This window comes from Sciurus carolinensis, chromosome 7, assembly GCF_902686445.1.
Source record: "Sciurus carolinensis chromosome 7, mSciCar1.2, whole genome shotgun sequence".
Taxonomy (NCBI): Eukaryota; Metazoa; Chordata; class Mammalia; order Rodentia; family Sciuridae; genus Sciurus; species Sciurus carolinensis.
Genome location: NC_062219.1, coordinates 112,470,139 through 112,492,785, shown reverse-complemented (window position 1 = coordinate 112,492,785; position 22,647 = coordinate 112,470,139). Strand labels below are relative to the sequence as shown.

Sequence of the window (22,647 nt, the reverse complement as noted above, 5' to 3'; positions counted from 1 at the left end):
AAATTGCAATTCCCTCCTCTGCCACTGCATTTCTTCTCTTATTATCCCATTTGTCCTGCTAAAATTTAAATTGAGAGTTTTTGTCTGGTTTGTTCACTGTCCTGCCTAATGCATGGTAGATGCTTAATCAATACTTATCAAATGTTATGAGGATTTTAAAAATCATTTTGATTTCTATATCCAGAATAAACTGGAGGATAGTAAGACTGAAAATGTAAAGGAGCCAAATGCAACTATCCAGGGAAAGGGTAAAAGGAAAGTGATGGCAAAGAATAGTTTTGAGGGTATAATTTGGAGATACAAATGATAGGTTAGACAGATGTGGTTAATATGACAGATTAGATGCAGGGAGAAGGGAGATAATGACAATTTTTGATATGAACAACAGGTGATATCATTTTGTGACAAAAGACTGGAGCAAATAAACTGTACACTAGAAAAAGAGGCAGGCTGTGGAAACAAGTACTCTATCCTTGCTTTCTCTGTAGTGACTGACACTCAGACTGACAAAGCTCAGTTTTGAAAATCTTAAGTCAATTCACCTATGACCAGGGTAGCCAGAGTACTTGGATACATGCTAGAAAGGTGCTCAAGAAAACGGAAACTTTGTCACGGGGTTAAAAGGCAGATTGACGAAATGAAAACTGAAACAAATTCCAAAACGCCATACCCTGTGCAGAAGCTCTAATAGAGTGATGGTTATCTGAGAGGTCAGTATATATGTATAAACTAAAACTGTTTTCCCCTTTGGGTGCTGGGGATAGAACCCAGGGACTCACAGATTAGGTAAGCACTCTACCACTGATCTATGCCCCCAGCCTCCTAAATTAAATTTCTTAATCTTATGTTCTATTCCTGTAGCAGTAAAACACAATGATTAAAATCATGGGCTTTAGGGTTGGTGTCGTGGCTCAGTGGTAGACCGCTTGCCTAGCATGTGTGAGGCACTGGGTTTGAGTCTCAGTCTGGCATATAAATAAATAAAATAAAGTCCATTGACAACTAAATAAATATTAAAAAGAATGGGCTGTGCAAACTAGATGTGAGTTGAATCTCAGCTCCACAACAGTTTCAGTCTTAGCTTTGTCACCTTGGTCAATTTACTTAAGCCTCTCTGGGTTTGTTCCTCAGCTGTACAATAAGAAATAATATCTGCTTCACCTCAAAAGGTCGTGAGCGTTTAAAACAATGTGTGAAGAACTAAGCACAGTCCCCATCCTACAACTCACTGAGTGGTAGTAGCTATCGCGACAGTGGCTATGCACGCTTCATTTCGGAAAGCAGTTCCAATCTAGATCAGCTAACAGGTTATCCCGCTAAGGTTCCCTGACTCGCCACAAAGACGGACATTCCGGCGGCTTTGCGAAGATCCAGGGGTCAGCTCAGGTAGGGGAGAGTAAAACCCCACCGAACCCGAGGAAGCGTCGACTCTCCAAAAAGAACCAGCACACGGCTGGATGAAAATCCCCTCGCCCTGGCAAACTTTTCCACACCTCTCCGCTGAGTGAGAAACAGTCTCGCTAAGAAACCGAGCACTCCCTCCCGACCAGACGCCCGTGCGGGTCCCGAGTCCGTTATTATATAAACGAAGCTTCCGGGGCTGACAGAGACCTCGGGCTCTGGTGTCGCCGAGGACTCCGGTCTAGAGGCCTTGGCGCCCGGGCTGAGGGCGTTTCTGGGAGCGGGAACTCTGGGCATGGGGGTCAGGGGATGGGGGGAATCCCGGGTAAGGGGTGGGATTACCCGGCTGCCGCTGTCGCCTGGATGGTCTCCGCGGCCGTCCCGGGCGAAGTCGGCGCGGGACTCCCCGCGGCTGCTGCCTCTGAAGCCGGCAGGGCCGGGCGGGAAGAGTCGTCGACCCCGCGGTGGCGACGGGGAGCCGCGACGGGTCCGCGGGGGGACGGGGAGACACGACGACCCCGCGGTGGGGACGGAGAGGCCCGGCGGCCGCGGGGAGGGGACGGGGAGCCGCGGCGACCCCGCGGCGGAGACGGTGAGGCCCGGCGGCTGCGGTGCCCTGTAGGCGAGCGGGGCCGACGAGCCGGGGTCCGCAACGAGGAGGAGCAGGAGGGCGGCGGCGGAGAGGAGCGGCGAACCGGGCCTGAGGAGGAGCCGGAGCTGCGGCTGATGCGCGGGCCGCCCCCGCCGCCGTCTTTAGGCCGGTGCGAAGAGACAGAGGAGCGGGCGCCGCTGCGGTACATGGCTCCGGCAGCAGCGGCCACGGCGGCAGCTCCGACCCGGGGGCGCCCTGGACGCGGGCCCCGAGCGCGCCGCCACAGCTGCAGCCGCCACGGCCGCCGCGCGCCGCCCCCGTCGCCGGAGTAGCCCCCTCCCCTCGGCGCCGCGCCGCGCTGTCCCTGGGGCCGGGCCGAGCGCGCTCCCGGGGCCGCGGCTGGCGGTTGGAGGGCGCGAGCACACGCCCGACACACCCCCGCGCCCTACCCGGCTCCCCGCTTCTCTACTCAGGGAGCGTCCACTGGAGCCCTGAGATATGGGGAGGAGCGCGGAAGCTGGACGAGGGGAGGGGAGCTGAAGCGCGCGGCCAGCGATCCGCACGCTCCGCCTCCCAGCCTTCAAGATGGCGGCCGCCGAACCACCCACTTCCCTCCCCCCCCGTGATCACGTGACGTCGAGGACCGCGGTGGGCGGGGCGGAAGAGCTGGGTTAGCGGTAGTGGGAGGGGATCTTCCGGGCGTGCTAGAGGCCTTGGGACCGCTAGGTCCCATCCTTTGGGAGTTTGTTGGTCCTGTCCCTACTCCCCAACGCTGTTAATATATGAGGGGACGATAAGTTATCATAAACGGTGAGAATATAAACACCCCCGAAACTTTAATTCTGTCAGAGGTTACCCGCCTCAGCAAGAGCGCCCACCAAAGCCCTCGCCTCTACAGAGGCAGGGTCACTACCATCAGTTTGCTTTCCAGTCTGCCCAATTTCTAGAGGTTGGAATTGAGGTTAGGAAGGAGCAGAGTGGGTGGTGAGAATCAAACATAAAACAGACATCGGAGTAAATTTTCGAGAAGTGCTGACCAGATACGGTGGTCTGGCAGAGGTCACTCACCACCAGCAAGCCCATGTCACGACTGACAGGAAGCCTGGCGAGTTTCTGTGAGATGCAGACAATCCCTGCTCACACCACTTCCATTCTATAACCAGGATTTTCTTAGACACCAGTTTCAGGGCTCTGTATCCCAAATACAAAAGTCGAAAAAACAAGCCAGAAGTGCAGTGGTCAAAATACTTGAATAACAAATGGCTTGGTATTTTTAATATTTTAATATTTCTCATCTATCAACTGGACATACAAAACCGAAAATTGCTATAAAAATCAGTTTTCTGATTACACAGAAAATCTTAGTCACAAATTTCCGATTTGCTAGGTATTTTTGTTTATTTTTTTGGCAGTACTGGAGATCAAACCCAGGACCTTGCTTGTGCTAGGCAAACTCTTTACTGCTGAGCTGGCTACCCAATCCCTGCTAGTTTGTTTTTATATTAAATTTAAAATACATTCAGTTCCACATGTTTGTATAATGGCGTATGCTTACATCATAGTTACGTAAAAATGAATAAAAATTTTTACTGGTTAATTTCTGTGGATTTTTGTTACCTACTTTTTTTTTGGTTACTTACATTTTGATGGGATCTAAGTAAATATGAAGAAAATATTAATCTCTGTATAGATACTTGTAGTCAATACTTGTCAACATATTTTAGATCAGGATTTGTTATACTCATCACTTTTCTTCCTCAATCCTCCTCTAATACTAATTTTTATCAGAGAAGTTGGCCTCCACTGAATATAGTTAGAAAACTCTACTGCTTCCCTGTCACACCTAACGCATCATTCTTTGTGTCCTACGTGAAATTTCTTGTAGATCTCCTTATTTGTCAGATATTTTTCAGTGACAGCGGTAGTCTTATTGAAGTAATGAAAATGTAACAAAAATTTTATCAGCATACCCGGTATGGTGATGCACACCTATAATCCTAGTGGCTCTGGAGGCTGAGACAGAAGGATTGTGAGTTCAAAATCAGCCTCAGCAAAAGCAATGCACTAAGCAACTCAGTGAGACCCTATCTCTAAATGAAATACAAAATAGGGCTGGAGATGTAGCTCAGTGGTACAGCACCCCTGGGTTCAATCCCTGGTATAGGAGTACAGTTGGCTTGCATGCTGCCCACCTTACTTGCCATCCCAACACAGCTAGTCAGGCAATATCTTGCTTTTGGACTTTTCCCAGGTTGAAGTTAAGACAAAGTCCAGGAGACATGCACCAAATGTCCTGAAAATTTCTAGTGAAGACCTCTGTGTCAATTGACTTTAGGTAAAGGGGAAATATCCCTCCCCAAAGAGATGGGAGAGGAAATAAAGAAATCAGAGGTAATTCTCCAACACAATCCTCATTTTCATATATAGATTTAAAGATGAAACGAGTTAAGGTGCTCTCATGGTCAGTTCATTCTCTCTCTCTCTCTCTCTCACACACACACACACACACACACACACACACACACAGAAACACACACACCATATAGCAATGACTGATAAAATCTGAAAAAAGAGACCAAGGCTCTATGCTAAGGACTAAGTTATGTGTCCCGCTTCCAAGTTCATATGTTAAAACCCTAATCCCCAATGTGATAGTTTGGAGATGGAGCATTTGAGAAGTAATTAGGATTAGATAAAGTCACAAAATTGGGTCCTAATGATGGGATTAGTCCCTTATAAGGAGAGGAAGAGACACCAGACCTCTGTTTCTCTGCCACATGAGGTCACAGAGAGAAGGTAACCATCTGCAAACCAGGAAGGGACCTCTTACCAGGAACTCTACTGGCACCTTGATGTTTGACTCCCCAGCCTCTATAATTATGAGAAGTAAATATTTGTTATTTAAACCACCTAGTCTATCGTATTTTGTTATAGCAGCCTGAAGAGACTAATACACTCCAAAACAAGATTATCCCACCTCCAAGAATATACCAAAGTGACAGGCCTCCTGGGCTTTGAAATAAGTTTAGAAGCAAGAGTAGGAAATTTAGTTCCTGTGAGGTAAGAGATGCTAGTGCCTTCCAGGAGGAGGACTTGGGCCAGGTTTTCAGCTTGCAGCTAAGGGCATCTTTGCCCCTACATGCAAGCTGAGCAAAGCTATTGCAAATCTTCTGCTTGGGGCTATAAGTTTTATGGGGAAGCCATGTGCCAAGTGAGTAGGAGGATAGAAATGTTGACAATCTTTAGATGAGAACTGAGCCTAGGCACTCCCTGTTCAGTGACTGGAATGCCAACACCCTGATATTACCAGTGCTCCTATGTACCAGTAAGAACAGATTAAAGATATGATCTTCTGTTAAATATAGTGGATTCAATCCATGCATTTATCACTATTGAGTCCTAAATCCCGCTTTAAAAAGTTTTATTTGCCTATTTTTAAATGCATAAACTCAACTGGATGTGATGGTACACACCTGTAATCCTAGTTACTTGGGATCCCCCAAGTTGCCAGGGCAACTTGGCAAGAGTTCGTCTTAAAAAAAAGTGGAGAGTGTAACTCAGAACCTTACCTAGCACACATGAGACCCTGGGTTCAATCCCTAGTACCAAGAAATAAGAAAAAAAATATATATATATATATATTTAAATTCACATGTACAACTTGTAAATGTAAGGGATGTAATTCCGCATAGGATAGAATTTTGATCAATAAGAGATAGGAGCCAATGAGTAATTTACCCCTATTTCTTCTCTTGTCTCACTTCTCCCAGTATGGTCTTGAGATGCAATTTATTTATTGAGGACCCAGTCAGAAGATTCAGCAGTGTAACTGAGTAGTGTCCAGGTCAATGAAACATCCTCATACTGACCCTATTCCTTTCCCTACTTCACTTTCTCTCTCTCACATCTACTCCTTGGACTCCCTATAAAGTCTGGTTCTGGTTTCTAGGGAATCAGGATAACACACTAACAAGAAAAGATTGATATTCTTGATTGTATCAAAATCAACAACTTATGTTTATCAGAAGATGCCATTAAGAGAATGGGGTGGGAAAAGATATATGCTACTGCTAAAAAAGTATATATCACAATATGTAAACAGCAGCAATAAAATGATATAAAAGATAAATACTCCAGTAAAAATATGAATAAAATATTTAAGTGTTCAAAAGAAGAAATTCAAATGGCTTGTAAATATATATAACTTCACAGGTAATCGTGAAAATACAAATTAAAACCATAATGAGGTAACACTTTATACTCACTAACCTGGCTAAAATTCCAGACATTGGTGAATATGTAGAACAAGGGACATTCTTATACATTGCATGTAGGAATATAAATTAGTACAACCTCTTTGGAGAACAGTTTGGCCTTTCTACAAAAGTTGAAAATGACCACATGATTCAATTCCCAGGTATATATCCTACAGAAATGTATGCACAGGCATATTAATTGCTAAGTACAAGAATGTTCACAGTAGCTTTATTTTTTAATTAATTAATTAATTGTTTTGTGTACTAAGGATTGAACTCTGGGTGCTCTACCACTGAACTGCATCCCCAACCTTTTCTATTCCTTTATTTTGAGACAGGTTCTGGCTTAAATTGCCAAAGCTGACCCTTGTGATCCTCCTGACTCAACCTCCTGAGTTACAGAGATTACAGGCGTGCACCACCACATCCAGCTTCACAGTAGCTTTATTTGTGATAGCCAAATATTGAATATAGTCTACATATTCTTTAACAGTAAACCAAATGGTTATTCAAGGGCATACTATATAGCATTGTAAATAAACTGCTTTTCTGAACAACAAATGAATCCGAAGAAGCCAAGGAAAATAGACACAAAATAATATATACTGCATTATTCCATTTACATAATATTTTCCACATTTTTATTAGTGTGTTATGATTACACATAATGTCAGGATTTCTTACATATTTATACACACGGGTGATATAACAATGTAATCTGGTCAATATTGTTCCTCAGTAGTTCCCCTTTCATTTCCTCCAGTCCTTGTCCTCTACTTCACTGTCCTCCGTGCTATTTTCATGGATCACCCCACACCTTTGTTTTCCTTTTTCCTCTTTAGCTTCCAAATATGAGAGAAAACATATGACCCTTGACTTTCTGAGCTTGTGAGTTTGACTTTTTTTCACTTAAGGTAATGCTCTTAAGTTCCATCCATTTTCCTGCAAATGGCATAATTTCATTCTTTTTTATAGATGAATGAACTCCAGTGTGTATATATATTACATTTTTTTATTCATTCATCCATTAATGGACACCTAGGCTGATATCATAGTTTGGCTATTGTGAATTGTGCTACTATAAACATGGGTATTCACGTATCACCATAGTATGATGACTTTAATTCTTTAGGATAAACACTGAGGAGCAATATAGCTAATGCCTAGTCTTTTGAGGAACCTCCATACTGATTTCTACAGTGGTTGTACTAATTTACAATCCCACCAACAGTGTTAAAAATGTTCCTTTTGGGTTGGAGGATTTAGCTTAGTGGCAGAGCGCTTGCCTAGCATGCACAGGCCATGAGTTTGGTCCTCAGCCCTGAAAAAAAAAAAAAAAAAAATGAGTGAAAAAAAAAACGTAAAAATGTTCCTTTCCCCTGCACACTCTCTCCAGGATTTACTATTATTTGTATTCTTTTGTAAAATTTTTTAAAATGTTTACAGACTGTATTTTGATTCATTGTACACAAATGGGGTACAACTTTTCATTTCTATGACTGTACACAATGTAGAGTCACACCATTCATGTAATCATACATGTACATAGGGTAATATTGTTTCATTCTACTATCTTTCTTCCTCCACCCCCTCCCACCCCCTCCCACCCCCTCCCACCCCCTCCCACTCCCTCCCACTCCCTCCCACCCCACACTTTTTTTTTTTTTTTGTGGTGCTGGGAATTTGAACCCAGGGCCTTGTGCTTATGAGGCAAGCACTCTACCAACTAAGCTATATCCCCAGTCCACCCCCACACTTTTGAGAAGTGTGTTTAGTTCATTTGCCCATTCGTTGATTTGGTTATTTGTTTTTTGGTTTTGGCAGTAAGTTTTTTGAGTTCTTTATATATTCTGGATATTAATCCTCTGTCAGAAGAGTAGCTAGTAAAGGTTTTCTCTCATTTTGTATGTTCTCCACATTCTTAATTGCTTCCTTTGCTATACAGAAGTTTTTTAATTTTATGCCATCCATTTTTTAATTCTTGATATTATTTCCTGAGCTTTAGGAGTCATGTTGAGGAAGTCATTACCTATGCCTAAATGTTGAAGTGTTGACCCTACTTTTTCTTCTAGGAGTTGCAAAGGTTTTGGTCTAATTCCTGGATCTTTGACCCATATTGAGTTGACTTTTATGCAAGGTGAGAGATAGGGATCTAGTTTCATTCATCTACACATCTACCAGCTGTCTCAAGACCATTTATGAAAAAGTCTGTTTTATCCAACCTGCGCTTTTAGTGTCATTGTCAAAGGTCAGATGACTGTATCTTTTTGGGTTTGTCTCTGTGTCTTCTATTCTGTTCCATTGGTTTTTGAGTTTGTTTTTATGCCAGTGCCAAGCAGTTTTTGTTACATAGCTCTGAAGTAAAATTTGAAGTTGGGTATTATGATGCCTCTGGCATTTTTTTTTTTTTTTTCCCTAGAATTGCTTTAGCTATTCTGGGTCTTTATTCTCCAAATGAAGGTTAAGACTGTTTTTCCTAGTTCTGTGATGAATGTCACTGGTATTTTGATGGGGACTGCATTGAATCTGTATATTGTTTTTGATAATATGACCATTTTTGCAATATTAATTCTGCTTATCCATGAACATGGAAAGTCTTTCCATCTTCTAGTGTCTTCTTCAATTTATTCCTTCAGTGTTCTTTAATTTTCATTGCAGATGTTTTTCACCTCCTTAGTTAGATTTATTCCTAGGTATTTTACTTTTTTTTTTTTTTTTTTTTTTTTTTTTTTTTTTTTTTGAGGCTATTGTGATTAGGATTATTTTCCTGCTTTTTTTTTCTGTGAATTCATTACTGGTGTATAAGAAAGCTATTGATTTTTATATGTTGATTTCATATTCTGTATATTACATTTTTAAATAGTCAAAACCAAACTACTGTGAATAGGAAAGTAACTATAAAGAAAAGTAAGCTTAAAAAAATAAAATCAACAAGGTGGTCACCATGAGAATAGGAGAGAGGGGTTTGTAGTTAGACAAGAGCATGGGAGGGGGAGGTTTCTGGGGTGTGGGAATTGTTTCATGTCTTAACTTGGATGATTGGCTTTCCACAGATATTAGCTTTTAGGTAATTTAATAATTCACACATTTATAAATCATGTGTTTTGTATGTGTGTGTGTGTGTGTGTGTGTGTGTGTATAACTTTTTGCAAGGCAAAAGAGAAGGTGTTTTAGTCGTTTTTTTTGCTATGATGACCAAAAGACCTGACACGAACAATTTTAGAGAGGAAAAACTTTATTTGGGGCTCATAGTTTCAGAGGTCTCAGTCCATAGATGACTAACTCCATAGCTCTGGGCCCAAAGTCAGGCAGGATATCATGGTGTAAGAGTGTGGGTGAAGAAAAGTAGCTGAGAACATGACACCAGAAGTAGAGAGATAGTGCCACTCAACAAGGACAAAATATATACCCCAAAGGTACACACCAGGAACCCACTTCCTTTAGCCACACCCTACCTGCCTACAGTTACCACCAAGTTAATTCCTATCAGGAGATTAATGCACCTCTAAACTTTCATTGTCTCACACATGAGTTTTTGGGGAACACCTTATTTCTAAACCATAACAGAAGGCAAAACTACATTGTAAGAACTTTAAAGTGTGTAAGCAGGAAGTTTACGTTTCTTAGATATGGTAGTCATATCGTGTGACCCCAGTAATCCCTGTGTGAATTCCTAATATTTATGCGCTGGTATAGTCCCCTGCCATATTGTACTTAAGGTTGGTCTATGTGACCCAGAGAATATGAGAGATATGAAGATATTTCACTTCCAAGATTAGGTTATAAAAACCATTTGGTTCTCATTTTGAGCACCCTTTCTCTTGCTTTCTCTTAGGTCATTTGAATTTGGGAGAAAATATTTGCCATGTTAAACAACCCTATGAAAAGACCCATGTAACGAGAAACTGAGGCCTTCTGACAACAACCAGCAAGGAATCAAAGCTTCTAGCTAACAGCCAAGTAAGTGATTCATTATTCTAGAAGCAGATTGTCCAGCATTTTAAGCTTTAGATGACATAACCCAGTCAACATCTTGACTATATCTTCATAAGAGACCCTTAGTCAGATCTGCACAATATTCTTGACTCTCATAAACTGTGAGATAATACATGCATGTTTTAGACTGCCAACTTGGACTAGTTTGCTTTGCGGTAATAGCTACCTAAGCATAGAAAACAGGCTTTGCTTTTGGTATAGCCCCTGAACTTCTAGGAGGCACCATGCCAATAACCCCTTTTAACATTAACTTGAGGAAGTCCTGAATGCAGGCAATAATTCATACATGAATGGCTCAGATGTTATATTTATCCCATTTGGTAACATGAATTGATAATCATAATCATAATAATTACTCAAAGCATAAATGTATAACTAACCAAATTACTAAAAAGCAAAGACAATAACATTTTTATTACATCCTAGCATTTTACAATCTCTTTACATGAAACAGCTAACACTTATAGTAATGTGTTCCAAAGTGTAATATTCATACCTGGAGTAACTCTAGAGATTTACCAGATATATATAAAACAAACATGAAACTTTATATTTTAATAGTTATATATTTTCTGTTATATTTTATTAAATGTATAAAAGACTTACCTATCAAATTTATACCTTCATGAATATTGCTAAATTTGAGGTGAAGTTATAAAAGAATCCATTTAAAGTTTTTTTTTGTTTTTGTTTTTGTTTGTTAGAAAAGCAAAGGCCATTTATTCAGAGCCTGCTGTAGCAAGGGAGTCAGCCATTGTTTCTTGCGTGGGGCAGAGACTTAAAGGCATGCAAAACTGAGGATAAAAGGAAGACTGCAGGTGTGCCCTGATGGGAGGTTGTTGGCATGGGAAAACAAAGGCAGGTTTTCTAGAAGCTGGTCATCCTATGTGATTGGTTAGGAGGTCATATTTGACTCTCTCTGGTTGGTTCTAGTTGGAAGCAGGGACAGAATTCAGAGAGCTGTTAGTTATGAATATGACTTGCCCATTTTGGGTCAGAGGTTACAGAAGTTATTATTTAGATTGGATTGTCACTGAAGATAGCAATATAGCTTCCTGCAAGTCTGACTGACAGCAGTCTGGCTTTCTGAATTGTTTAAGTATAAGTTTCTTGGACAAGTCACTGCATTTTGGGGGTTAAAGTTCTACTTTGGCATAATGTCTAGACATTGTCAGTTTGTAAATTAAATCTCTAGGTAGATACTAGAGTGCAACTAGAAGATTTGTTACATGGAATTATTGTAAGGAGATTTTTTTTAAATGTTGCTTTGTATGTATTGTCTTATTTAATCTTCACAAGGATTTTGAGAGGGAAATCTGACACTTGCAGAATATAAATATCATTACTAGTTGTTTTAGTCAACTTTTTCATTGCCAAAAAAGGCCTAATGAGAACAATTTTAGAGGAGGAAATTTTTATTTTGGGGCTCATGGTTTCAGAGGTCTTAGTTCATAAATGGAGCTAGCTCCATTGCTCTAGGACAAAGGTGTGGTAGAATTTTATGGCAGAAGAGTGCTGCATAGGTAAATGGCTCAGGACATGGTACCAGGAAGCAGAGAGCTTAACGTTGATTTTTAAAAATTTGTTCTAATTAGTTATACATGACAGTAGAATGCACGTTGACACCTCACACATAATTGGAGTATAACTTCTCATTCATCTGGTTGTGCATGAGGTAGACTTAAACAGGGCATATACTCATATAAGCCCATACGGTAATCATGTCCAAGTCATTCTACTATCATTCCTACCCCTTAAAGTTGATTTGTTTTATAGTGTTAAATAATACCAGGTATCATGGCACACACCTGTAATTCCAGTGACTCAGGGGGCTGAGGCAGGAGGGTTGCAAGTTCAAGTAACTAACTCAGCAACTAAGTGAGGCCGTAAGAAATTTAGTGAGACCCTGTTTCAAAAGGAAAAAATAAAAAGGGTTGGGGATGTGGCTCAGTGGTAAAGTGCCTCTGGGTTTAATCCCCAGTACCAAGAAAGAGATAGAGATAAAGAGAGAGGGGAGAGAGAGACGGGGGGTGGGGGAAGGAAGGAAGGGAAAAAGGAAAGAAAGAAAGGAAAGAAAGGGAAGAAAGGAAAGAAAGAAAGAAAGAAAGAAAGAAAGAAAGAAAGAAAGAAAGAAAGAAAGAGAGAGCATGGTGGTACATGACGCTAATCCCAGCTACTCTGGAGGCTAAGGGGGAGGGTTCAAAAGTTTGAGGCCAGCCTGAGCAACTTAGTGAAACCCTGTCTTGTAATTTTAAAAAATTTAAAAGGCAGGTGATAAAACTCAGTGATAGAGCATTTGCCTATCATGCAGAAGGCCCCGGAAGTGGAATTCTAATAAGTGAGGACTGGGAAAAACAATTAATAGTCACTTTGCGAGATTCAAAAAGTAAAATGGTTAGCAAAAACTATCATGGAAAAAAATTTCAAAAGAGAATATACAAATACATTATTAGACTACATAAATCAATTTATCCAAGCCAACAAATACAAAGTCAATATACAAAAATTCATTGTATTTATACATACCTCTGAAAAGAAAATAAAACTTGAAAAACAGAACCATTTGTAACTTCAAAATAATCAAATACCTCAGAATAAATCTGATGAATGAAGTGAAAGAAATCTCTACACAGAAAACTGTAAAATGTAAAAAGCAGCCAAGGATGAGTTAAATAACTGGAGAAATAGATAAGATATACCATCTTATGGACTAGAAGATTCAATATTTAAAAGGTTTGGTCTTCTCCAATTTGACCTGTGGATGCAATGTGATCTTTACATATTTTTAATAGGAATAGGCAAATAGTATATGGAAACACAAGTCTAAGAATAGCAAAGGCAATCTGCAAGAACACTACCAGGCTGGGTTTGTAGCTCAGTGGTACAGCGCTGCCTAGCATGTGTGAGGCACTGGGTTCCATCCTCAGCACCACATATGAATAAATAAAATAAAGGTGTTGTGTCCATCTACACTTAAAAAAAAATTAAAAAAAGAAGAACACTAGCATATACTGAGATTTATCAAAAATTACAAATTAAGATCATGTGATATTGGCACAAATAAATAATGCAATAGAGTTCAGAAATAAACCTATGCTTGATGTAGGTCAAAGGTGCCACTGCCAAGCATAGGGGAACAGAAGACATTTTCAGTAAGTGGTGCTGGGTCAACTGTATATACAAATATGGGAGAAACAATACTCTTAAACTTTCCAATTGCTATGACCTCAAAAGTATCCTTGAAGGCCCATGTGTCTTGGTCCCCAGCCTATGGCACTACTGGAAGGTGGTAGACACTTTTAAGAGGTGGAGCCTATTGGGAGGTCTTCCAGTCATCGGGAGTATAGTCTAGAAGGGGACATTAGGACCCCATCCACCTTCTCTTCCTCTCGTTTCCTGGCCACTATGAGGTGAGTAGCTTGCTTCACCACACACTCCCCACCATGATGTATTGACACAGTCATGGATTGGAACCTCCAAAACTGTGAGCCACAATAAACCTTTTCTATTAATAATTTGATTATCTCGGGTATTTGTTATACTAATGGAGAGCCAACTAACACATACTATACATATAAGTTAGTTCAGACTGTTGATAGATCTGCATATAAATTTTATATGACAAGCAATATATCTTTTATACTATAAAATATTTATTAACAATAAAGTTTCTAGCCAGTCGAAGTGGTGCATGCCTGTAATCCCAGCAAACCAGGAAGGTGAGGCAAGAGGACTGCAAGTACAAGGTCAGTCTCAGCAACTAAGTAAGGCCCTAAGCAATTTTAGTGAAACTCTGTCTAAAAATAAAAAATAAAAACAGCTGGGATGTGACTCAGTGGTAAAGTGCCTCTAGGTTCAATCCCCAGTACCAAAAAATAAAAAATTAAAATAAAAAAAATAAAGTTTCTAGAAGATAACCTAGGAGAATATCTCTCTGACCTTCAGTAGGCAAAGATTTCTCAAATAGGATATAATAAACACTAACCTTAAGTAAAATGATTGGTAAATTGGACTATATTAAAATTGGAAACTATGGTTAATCAAAAGGTACCATGATTTTTACACTACTGCTACACTTGGGAGACTGAAGCAGGAGGATCACAAGTTTGAGACCAGACTGAGCAACATAGTAAGAATTGTCTCAGAAAGAGGGGGTCAGGGGGGTTGTTAAAGCAGAAATTAATTGAATATAAAATAAAAATACAATAGAAATAACTTTAAAAGATGGTTACTTGAAATAAACAAATAAAACAGGCAAAACTCTGGTAGCACTGATCAAGAGAAAAAAGAGAGAGAGGAGCCAAATAAGAATCTTGGAATGAAAAGGAGCACACAGATAAGTTACACCTAGGCCACCACAAGCCCTCCCCATTCCTTTGTGTGAGAGAGGAAAAGGCATCTCCTCTAAGCCAAGGTTCATCACTAGGAAGGATCTTTACAGACTGTTCCCACTTACTCCTTGTCCAAATGATCTTGTGCTGTGAACAACCTAAACAACTATATTCAAACCTTTTATCACATAGTTTGTAAAGTTATAAAATACTTTGAACAAATTCGTGCCAATTAATTTGAAAACATGAACAATTAATTTCTTTGAAAAACATAATTTATCCAACCATATCAAAGTCAAATGCCATGATTAAACCTATAACCATTATAAAATTTATTTGTAGGCCAGCTTGGGAGGCTGAGGCAGGGCTATTTAAAGTTCAAAGCCAGCCTCAGCAACTCAGCAAGACCCTGTCTCAAAACAATAGGGCTATGGATGTGGCTTAGTGATTAAAGGCCCTGGATTCAATCTCTGATTCCCTACCCCCCAAAATTTTTATTTGCAAAAAGTAAAAATTTTCTTATTTTTTCCCTATGATCTAACATAATGAAACACCATTTGAATCATCTGTTTGTTAAAAGATATATACAACACAGCTCTGGAACCATCTGGTTCTGGTACCTTCTTAAAGGGTAAATCCTCCTCCTGACCCTTTTGGGAATAACTGATCTTTTTAAGTTTCCTAACTTTTTTTATGGTGTTGGGGATTGAACCCAGGGTGTTGTGCTTTCCAGGCAAGTACTCTACAAACCGAGCTATATCCCCAGCCCATCAAACTTCATAAGTCAATTCTGATAATTTTCTTCCCTTGGAGAATATGTTTCCTTTATTTTGAAAAATTTGTTGTCATAAAGTTGCACCTAATTCTTTCAACCTCTTTTATGTCTATGGATATATCTCCATTATCACCCCTAACCTTAATTTCTTTTCTTTTCTTTTTCTTTCTTTCTTTCCTTTCTTTTTTTCCCAGTACTGGGGAGATCAAGCCCAGGGACGCTTTACCGCTGAGCTTCATCCCCAGACCTTTTTACTTTTTTATTTTGAGACAGGGTCTTGCTAAATTGCTGAAGCTGGCCTTCAACTTGCAATCCTCCTGCCTCAGCCTCCCAAGTTGCTACAATTATAGGTGTGCATTCTTTGTTGAGCTATTTTACTGACCTTTTCAAAAAAACTAGCTTTTGAATTTATTTCTCCCTTTTCTACTATTCTTTTGTTTTAATCTGAATTATTTCTCTTCACTCTGGGTGTATTTTGTCATTCTTTCCCTAGTTTTTTAAAGTGGACAATGAATTGCTTTCTTTAAAAATATTTTTTCACATTAAAAGCATTTAAGGCTAGACAACACCTTTTGCTATATGTGTTAGGATTTCACATACAATGCTCTCTTTTTCCATTGCTTTCTAGACTGTTTATCATTTCTAATTTTTAAACTTAACAAATAAAATTACTTTTAAATTAGAGAGAACTAAACACCTTAGTTCTGAGTAAAGTTATATCCCAAATAAGACAAATTAATTACTTATGATTTTAGAGTTTCCCCAAAGTAATTGATTTCATTTACACACACATATGTACACATCTATAGACCTAAGCTTATCTTTTAAATAAAACCTGAGAAACATATTTCCTTATAAAAAAATTATATAAATGGAAAATGGGTCCACTGGGTTTCAGTCTTATAACAAAGAGTTTTCCTATAAAAATTCCACAACTGTTGGTTTGATTCCCAATAACACACAAAAAAACAAATTCCAATAAAAAGTTTTATTTTCTGATTTAAATAAATCTTAACTAAAGGCTATGAAGAGATTCTTTAACTAATATTAACACATGTAGTATCTAGACTAGTAGTTGAGAGGTGTTGCCTAAGCCTGTCCCTGTTAATAGCAATTAATCAGTTTGTTATGGGCCAGGCTATATGGGCAGTGACCAGACAGACTCCATTTTACCCTGAGACTCCATGTTATGTAGGAAATGCTTCTCCCATGGGAACACCCCACCTCTGTACCCATCAACAGTTGCTTAGCATAGCATGTTTGGCTACACAAAATGGCAATTCTTATACAATGTAAAATTGTTCTCTTTTTGGTTCTCATTTTTCTTGGACAATGTACCCTGTCAGAGAACAATTGTCTAGATGTTAGTAACCATTCTTTAACCTGTACTCAACTAAGGTCACTTTGACCCACTTCCCCTTCTGCTTATGATTTTAGAGCTCATGATGTTTTTCAGTTTTGAATCATAGCAACAGTCACTTATGATTAATGTACTGACATGCTTTACTTACAGTAGAAAAGGTGTACTCTAACCCCTAGAGGGGGTCGAAGGGTGTAGTCTTGCACCTGCCCCTCCATCCCTCCAGCTGGTGAATAAAGGTGGCTGTGTCTCCTGCTTTAAGATTCACTCGGTGATTTATTGCAATCTCACCATAGCAAGTTCAATTTTGATCTCCTTTTGGCCCAAAAAAATGACTTAAATATTTTTTCTTTCGTTTTTATTTTTGAACTTTTAAAATTGTTTATATACTTTTATTTTGAAAAGGTGCAAGTCGTATAAATAGAACTTTTTTTTTCATTGAATGGTTAAATTGCTACTTGTCACCTCACTGCTTCTGAGAGTTTTTGTAGGTATTTCCCCAAATAAGGTAGTAGTCTTCCATAACTCAAATGCAATTTAAATTAACCCTGGTATATAACTATCATTTTAAATTATTGTTATTACTACTACTTTATAATACCAAGGATTGAACCCAGGAGTACTTTACCAATGAGCTACATCCCCAGCCCTTTTTATTTATTCACATATTTTTTTGAAACAGTGTCTTGATAAATTGCCCAGACTGGCCTCAAATTTGCAATCCTTCTGCCTCAGCCTCCCAAATAGCTGGGATTACAGGTATGCACCCCTGCACCCAGCTATTATTTAATTCTTATACCCCTTTAAAGAGTCTCCAGTTATCCAGTGTGGCAGACATCATTTGCTCCTATTTGACCTTCAAGTCTTCTCTGTGAGTTGAATTGTGTCCCTAGAAAAAGATAAGTTGGAATCCCAACTCCTAGAACCTCAAGATGTAAACTTGTTTGGAGATAGGAATGCATTAAATGTCACTGGATTGTTCACTTTAAAAATGGTTCATTTTATGTTAAATTACTCTTACCCAATTTTAAAAAGAAAAAATGATAACAGGGAATTTAAAAGGCACAAATACACAGAAGGAATGGGAGAAATAATGAAAGCAGACAGGAAATATCAACAAAGTCTTGGGAGCCAGATAGGGGTGGAGATGATTGACTGACTCAGCAAACCAGAAGCTGAGGCTCAGGTATGAAGAGGGGATCAAGAACCCATATGATTCATACACAAAACTCTGACCCTCTTAGGTGTGTTTGAAGGTATTTTGGAAGGTGTTGCTGAAAAAGCAGAATTGAGATGAAAGTCGATATAAGGAGCAGCTGGATTCCTCAATCTTTTCTAACCCAGGTGGCCAGTTGAATGCCCCTTCCCTTCCCTGTTATAAGATGGGAGATTATTCTGGAACAGGATGGAGTGTGGTGATAAGATATACCAACCGAAAAAAGGACAAAAATCTGGCAAAGTTTCCCAATCCTTCCACCCCCTCCCCCAAGTTTTTGATTTTTATTATGTAAAATACACATTGTGTGAAATTTAACCATTTTAAAAAATATTTCTTAGTAGTCGATGGACATGATATCTTTACCTATTTATTTTTATGTGTTGCTGAGAATTGAACCACATAAAAAAATAAATGGTGGAGCTCTTGCCTCACATGTGCGAGGCAAGCGCTCCACCACTGAGCTACAACTCCAGCCCCACCTTAACCATTTTTAAGTGTACAGTTCAGTGGTACTACATGTATTCGTAATATTGTATGCTATCAATTTTAAAAACACACAATCTTATATTCTTTAAAATTAGGATTAATGACTCTAGTTAACAAAATAGCTTCTCCCCCACCAATTAATCCACTGTTATGAGGAGTCCAAAATGGTCAAGTAGCAATATGGCTCTAAGTTCTTGTGCCTACTGGTGAATTCTTTCCCACCAGCAGAACTCAGAGTTGATAGATGATGTAGGAGGCAGAATGGTCCCCAAAGATAACTACATCTTAATATCCCAAGCCTGTGAATATGTTAGACTACATGGCAAGAAGGGATTACAGTTGCAGACAGATTAAGTATGCTAACCAGCTAGCCTGGAGATAGGAAGATTATCCATATTATCCAGGTTGGCTCAATGTGGTCACCACTGGTTACCTCATAAAGAATGAGGAGGGCTGGGGATATGGCTCAGTTGTAGAGTGCCTGCCTTACAAGCACAAGGCCCTGGGTTCAATCCCCAGCACCGCAAAAAAAAAAGAATGAGGAACACAGTGGAATCAGTATCAGAGAGAAGCAGCTTGAGAAAGATTCCACTAGCCATTGATGGCTTTAGTTAGGAATGGAAGGAGGGCATAAACCAAGAAATATGGGTAGCTTCTAGAAGGTGGAAAGGGCAAGAGGACAGATTTTTCCCTAGAGGCTACAGGAGTAACTCAACCCTGATGATGCCTCAATTTTAGCCCAGTGAGAGCTGTTTCAGGCTTCAGATCGCTAGAATGGGAAGATAATAAATATGTGTTATTTTTAGCTACCATGTTTATAGTGATTTGTTAGATAGAAGTATAATTTTTAAAAAATATTTTTACTTATAGATGGACACAATACCCTTTTAATTTTATTTATTTTTATGCTGTGCTAAGGATTGAATCCAGTGCCTCACATGTGAGAGGCAAGTGCTCTCTACCTCTGAGCTATAACTCCAGCCCCTAGAAGTGCAATTTTAAGGAGTACCCTCCCACGTATACACCTCATCCCCAGACTTGTGATTTTTTTTTCTTTTTTTGGTGCTGGCGACTGAACCCAGGGCCTTGTGCCTGTGAGGCAAGCACTCTACCAACTGAGCTATATCCCCAGCCCATCTCCAGACTTGTGTAATTAAAGAATGAGAGAAATAGTTCCTATAGTCGGTCATTTGTTCAGAGCATATGTGAAACAGGATGCTACAGAACAGTATTCTAATCTTACAAAATATTATCTTCTGTCGGCAAAACCAGATTAAGAGTTCATCAGGTCTATTCTACAAAGCCAGTTGGAATACACATTAAGACCAAGGAATCCCAGGAGGACTGACTTGTGCACCCTGATTGCCTTACTTCTTTCACTGGAAAAGTATCCCCCTGGCCAAAAGCAGTATTGTGTGGAATGTCATCTGAAACGCCTTATAAGGCATTCAGTCAGTCTCTGGATGGGGGTGCTGGTAAAAATATGGTGATTAGGGGAAGTATGTAGAAATCTAAAATAAGTTGCTTCTATAACAAGGATAAATTGCTGCCCCTTCCATGATGGACGAGGTCCAAGTCGGCAATAGGCAGGCCACTCTCAGCGTGAGAAAGTCCACATTGTTGAGCCCTTGCATTGCTCCCATGTCACTCCCATGTCACTACCATGTCAATAGTCCCATGTCACTTTGTTCATGAGCTCATGGAGCAAGCTCTGGTGTAGCTAGTATGGAGGACAGATATCATCCATGGGGCAGATCATGATATATACCTGATTGTTGAGAGTCTCTTCTACTCATGGGGCACAAATCTTCTCATTATAGTAGAATGGTTTGCTCAACATACCATCTAAACTCTTGCTAGTGTTCCTTTTTACATTCAAAGTCCAGAAAGCTAAAAAGTATACATCTCAGATCCTGTTGCACTGAAGGTTCCAGATGTGACTGAGACTTTGCTAATCACTTGCACTTATATGAGACTTGAATGTTAATTAAGCAGGTAAAGAGGACAGACAGGGTGTGAGGTTTCCACTTTGCTGCTAGAGATCATGACAGAGGAAGTATGGTTCTGTGGTTACCAGTTTGCTGATTTGCTGGTTTCCTGCAGTGGCAGCCACAGCTTACTCAACCAAGTGGAATCAGCGAAATTCTGGGGCAGGGAGATTCGTTGAAAGTTCCACCTAAAGTTTGCCCTTCTAATTCTCCCAAATACCTTAAAAGTCATCTAATCCCTGATAATAAATACTTTTTTCTCTTAAACTAGGAAGAGTGGTATTTGTGGTCTGCAGTTGCATTGTGGAAGTTATTGTCTCATTTGGGAGCCTTTGAGAGAAGTGCATCCGTATTTTTGCTTCTCCAAATTTCCTTTCAATATTACTTCTAATTCCCTAATCACCTGGTCAAACCATTAACCTTTGCTCAGGAATCAGTGTAGATTCCTACCTCAAGTCTTTCTCCTTCTGAGAAAACTAGACAGATAGCTGTATTTCTTGAAGTCCCACTATCCACAATGTCCTCTAGGGTCATCCTTGATTGGTGGCCAAAATATCACAGCAGTTCATTTCTTTCTAACACCAGGCTATTGTGCAAAGACAGCTACAAACTAATCTTGATTTTTTTCCCCCTGCAGACACTTTGTTGCAGGGCACATCCAGTCATGGTGGTGAAAGAAGTAGACGTGTGGTTCTGGGAGCCACCTGCTCCAGCCTCCTATGTCTTCAGGATCTGCTGCAGCCTCCTGTGTCTGCAGGATCTGCTCCAGCCTTGTTTTGTATATATTATTTCTACTTGATGACAAATCCATAATTAGCTTCATGCCTAGGAAGACCAGATAATAGCCAGTTCATGGTAAACAACTTGAATTCCATGATCATACTGTGTTCAAGGCCCAGCAACAAGCCGAGACCTGATTTTCAAATGGAGAAAATTTACTCACCAAAAGTCATGGTTGAAGGTCTCTGCTGTGATTCTCCTGTCATGAGTTGTCACATGCTCCATACACTACCTCAGTCAGGACTTTGAATATCAGGGTTGTAAGGATTAAGTTGCACTGCAGACTGGATCAGTTGAAGAATCTCCTTCCTCTGAAACTTACTAAAATATGACGTCATTTCAGGAAACCAGGAAAGAAGTTCAGGAAAGTAAACCCAAATGTGATAAACATTGTCTCTAAACTCACCCATGTGATGGGACTTTGTTTAGGGGGAGGTAACACAAGTAAAGCAACTTTTTCTACATGTTGGGGGAGACACTTGTCTGCAAGGTCATTGAACACCAAGAAAATCGATGTAGTCAAAGGCCCTTGTACGTCAGTAACCCCAGTGGCCCTGTGTGGTGTAGTGTGCACCCTTCTCTGGGAAACTGTAACGAAAACCTTTTAATAGCATTGTCTTATCTGTATTATCACTCAGTCACCTCTATAAATTCAAATCCCATGGGTACAGTTGATATATATGCTATCTCATTATATCTTTAATTTCTAATGTCCTGAAAGACAAATGAGATCATCTTTGATCATTTTTTGGTCATTTTAGTATCTTCTTTTTTATTGACTGTTTAATTTTCTCACCTATTTTTCTTTGGGTTTGTTCTCTTTTTCTTATTGATTTTTAAGGGTTCTTCAGATGTTCTGCTTGAGTCCTTTATCAGTTATGTAATGGTTGGGGTTTTTTTCCCCCCCATATACTGACTGGTCTTTTTTTTTTCTAATGTTATCCACCTCCCTACTTTCTTTTCCCTTTTGTGATGCCAGGAATCTGAACTAGGGCCTCATGCACCCTACACAAATGTTATACCCCCAAAAGTGTCTTTTGAGGTCTTAGTCAACTTTTGTGTTTTGAAATTGCTATTTTAAACTCATGATAGAGCAAATAATTTGAGCAAAAAGTTTTCAGTGCAAAAACTCAGAAGCCCCAAAATCCTAATTTTATAAGTAATAATTATGATATAGATTTTTATGAAACAAGTATTTTTTTCTATAATTCCTGAAAGAAATTAAAAATTCCTTGAGTCAGGGAAGAAGAGGAAAGGAAGAGATCAAACAAAGAACTTGAACTTTGAAGAATTCCAGGGCTGGGTGATTTGCACTTTCATCCCCCGCTCCCCAGCCACGTGCAGGAATGTGAACGTCGGCTATATATCATAATTAGGCAACGCCCCAGGTGGCCTCTGAATTTCCTACAACTCCACGATGCCACAGAGGATAGGTCAGCTTGAACCAGAAAATCATGCAGAAC

General features: G+C 39.8%; 1 protein-coding gene across 1 annotated transcript in view; it reads right to left on the bottom strand.

Moving 5' to 3' along the window:
• The window catches only part of Znf318 (zinc finger protein 318), a 29,730-nt gene extending 27,159 nt beyond the window's left edge, over positions 1-2,571 (bottom strand). Inside the window, 2 exon segments of the mRNA XM_047557409.1 lie at positions 1,744-1,889; positions 1,949-2,571. Of these exon segments, the coding sequence (XP_047413365.1) occupies positions 1,744-1,889; positions 1,949-2,201 (399 nt within the window). The 5' untranslated portion in view covers positions 2,202-2,571.
• Positions 2,572-22,647: the final 20,076 nt, after the last annotated feature.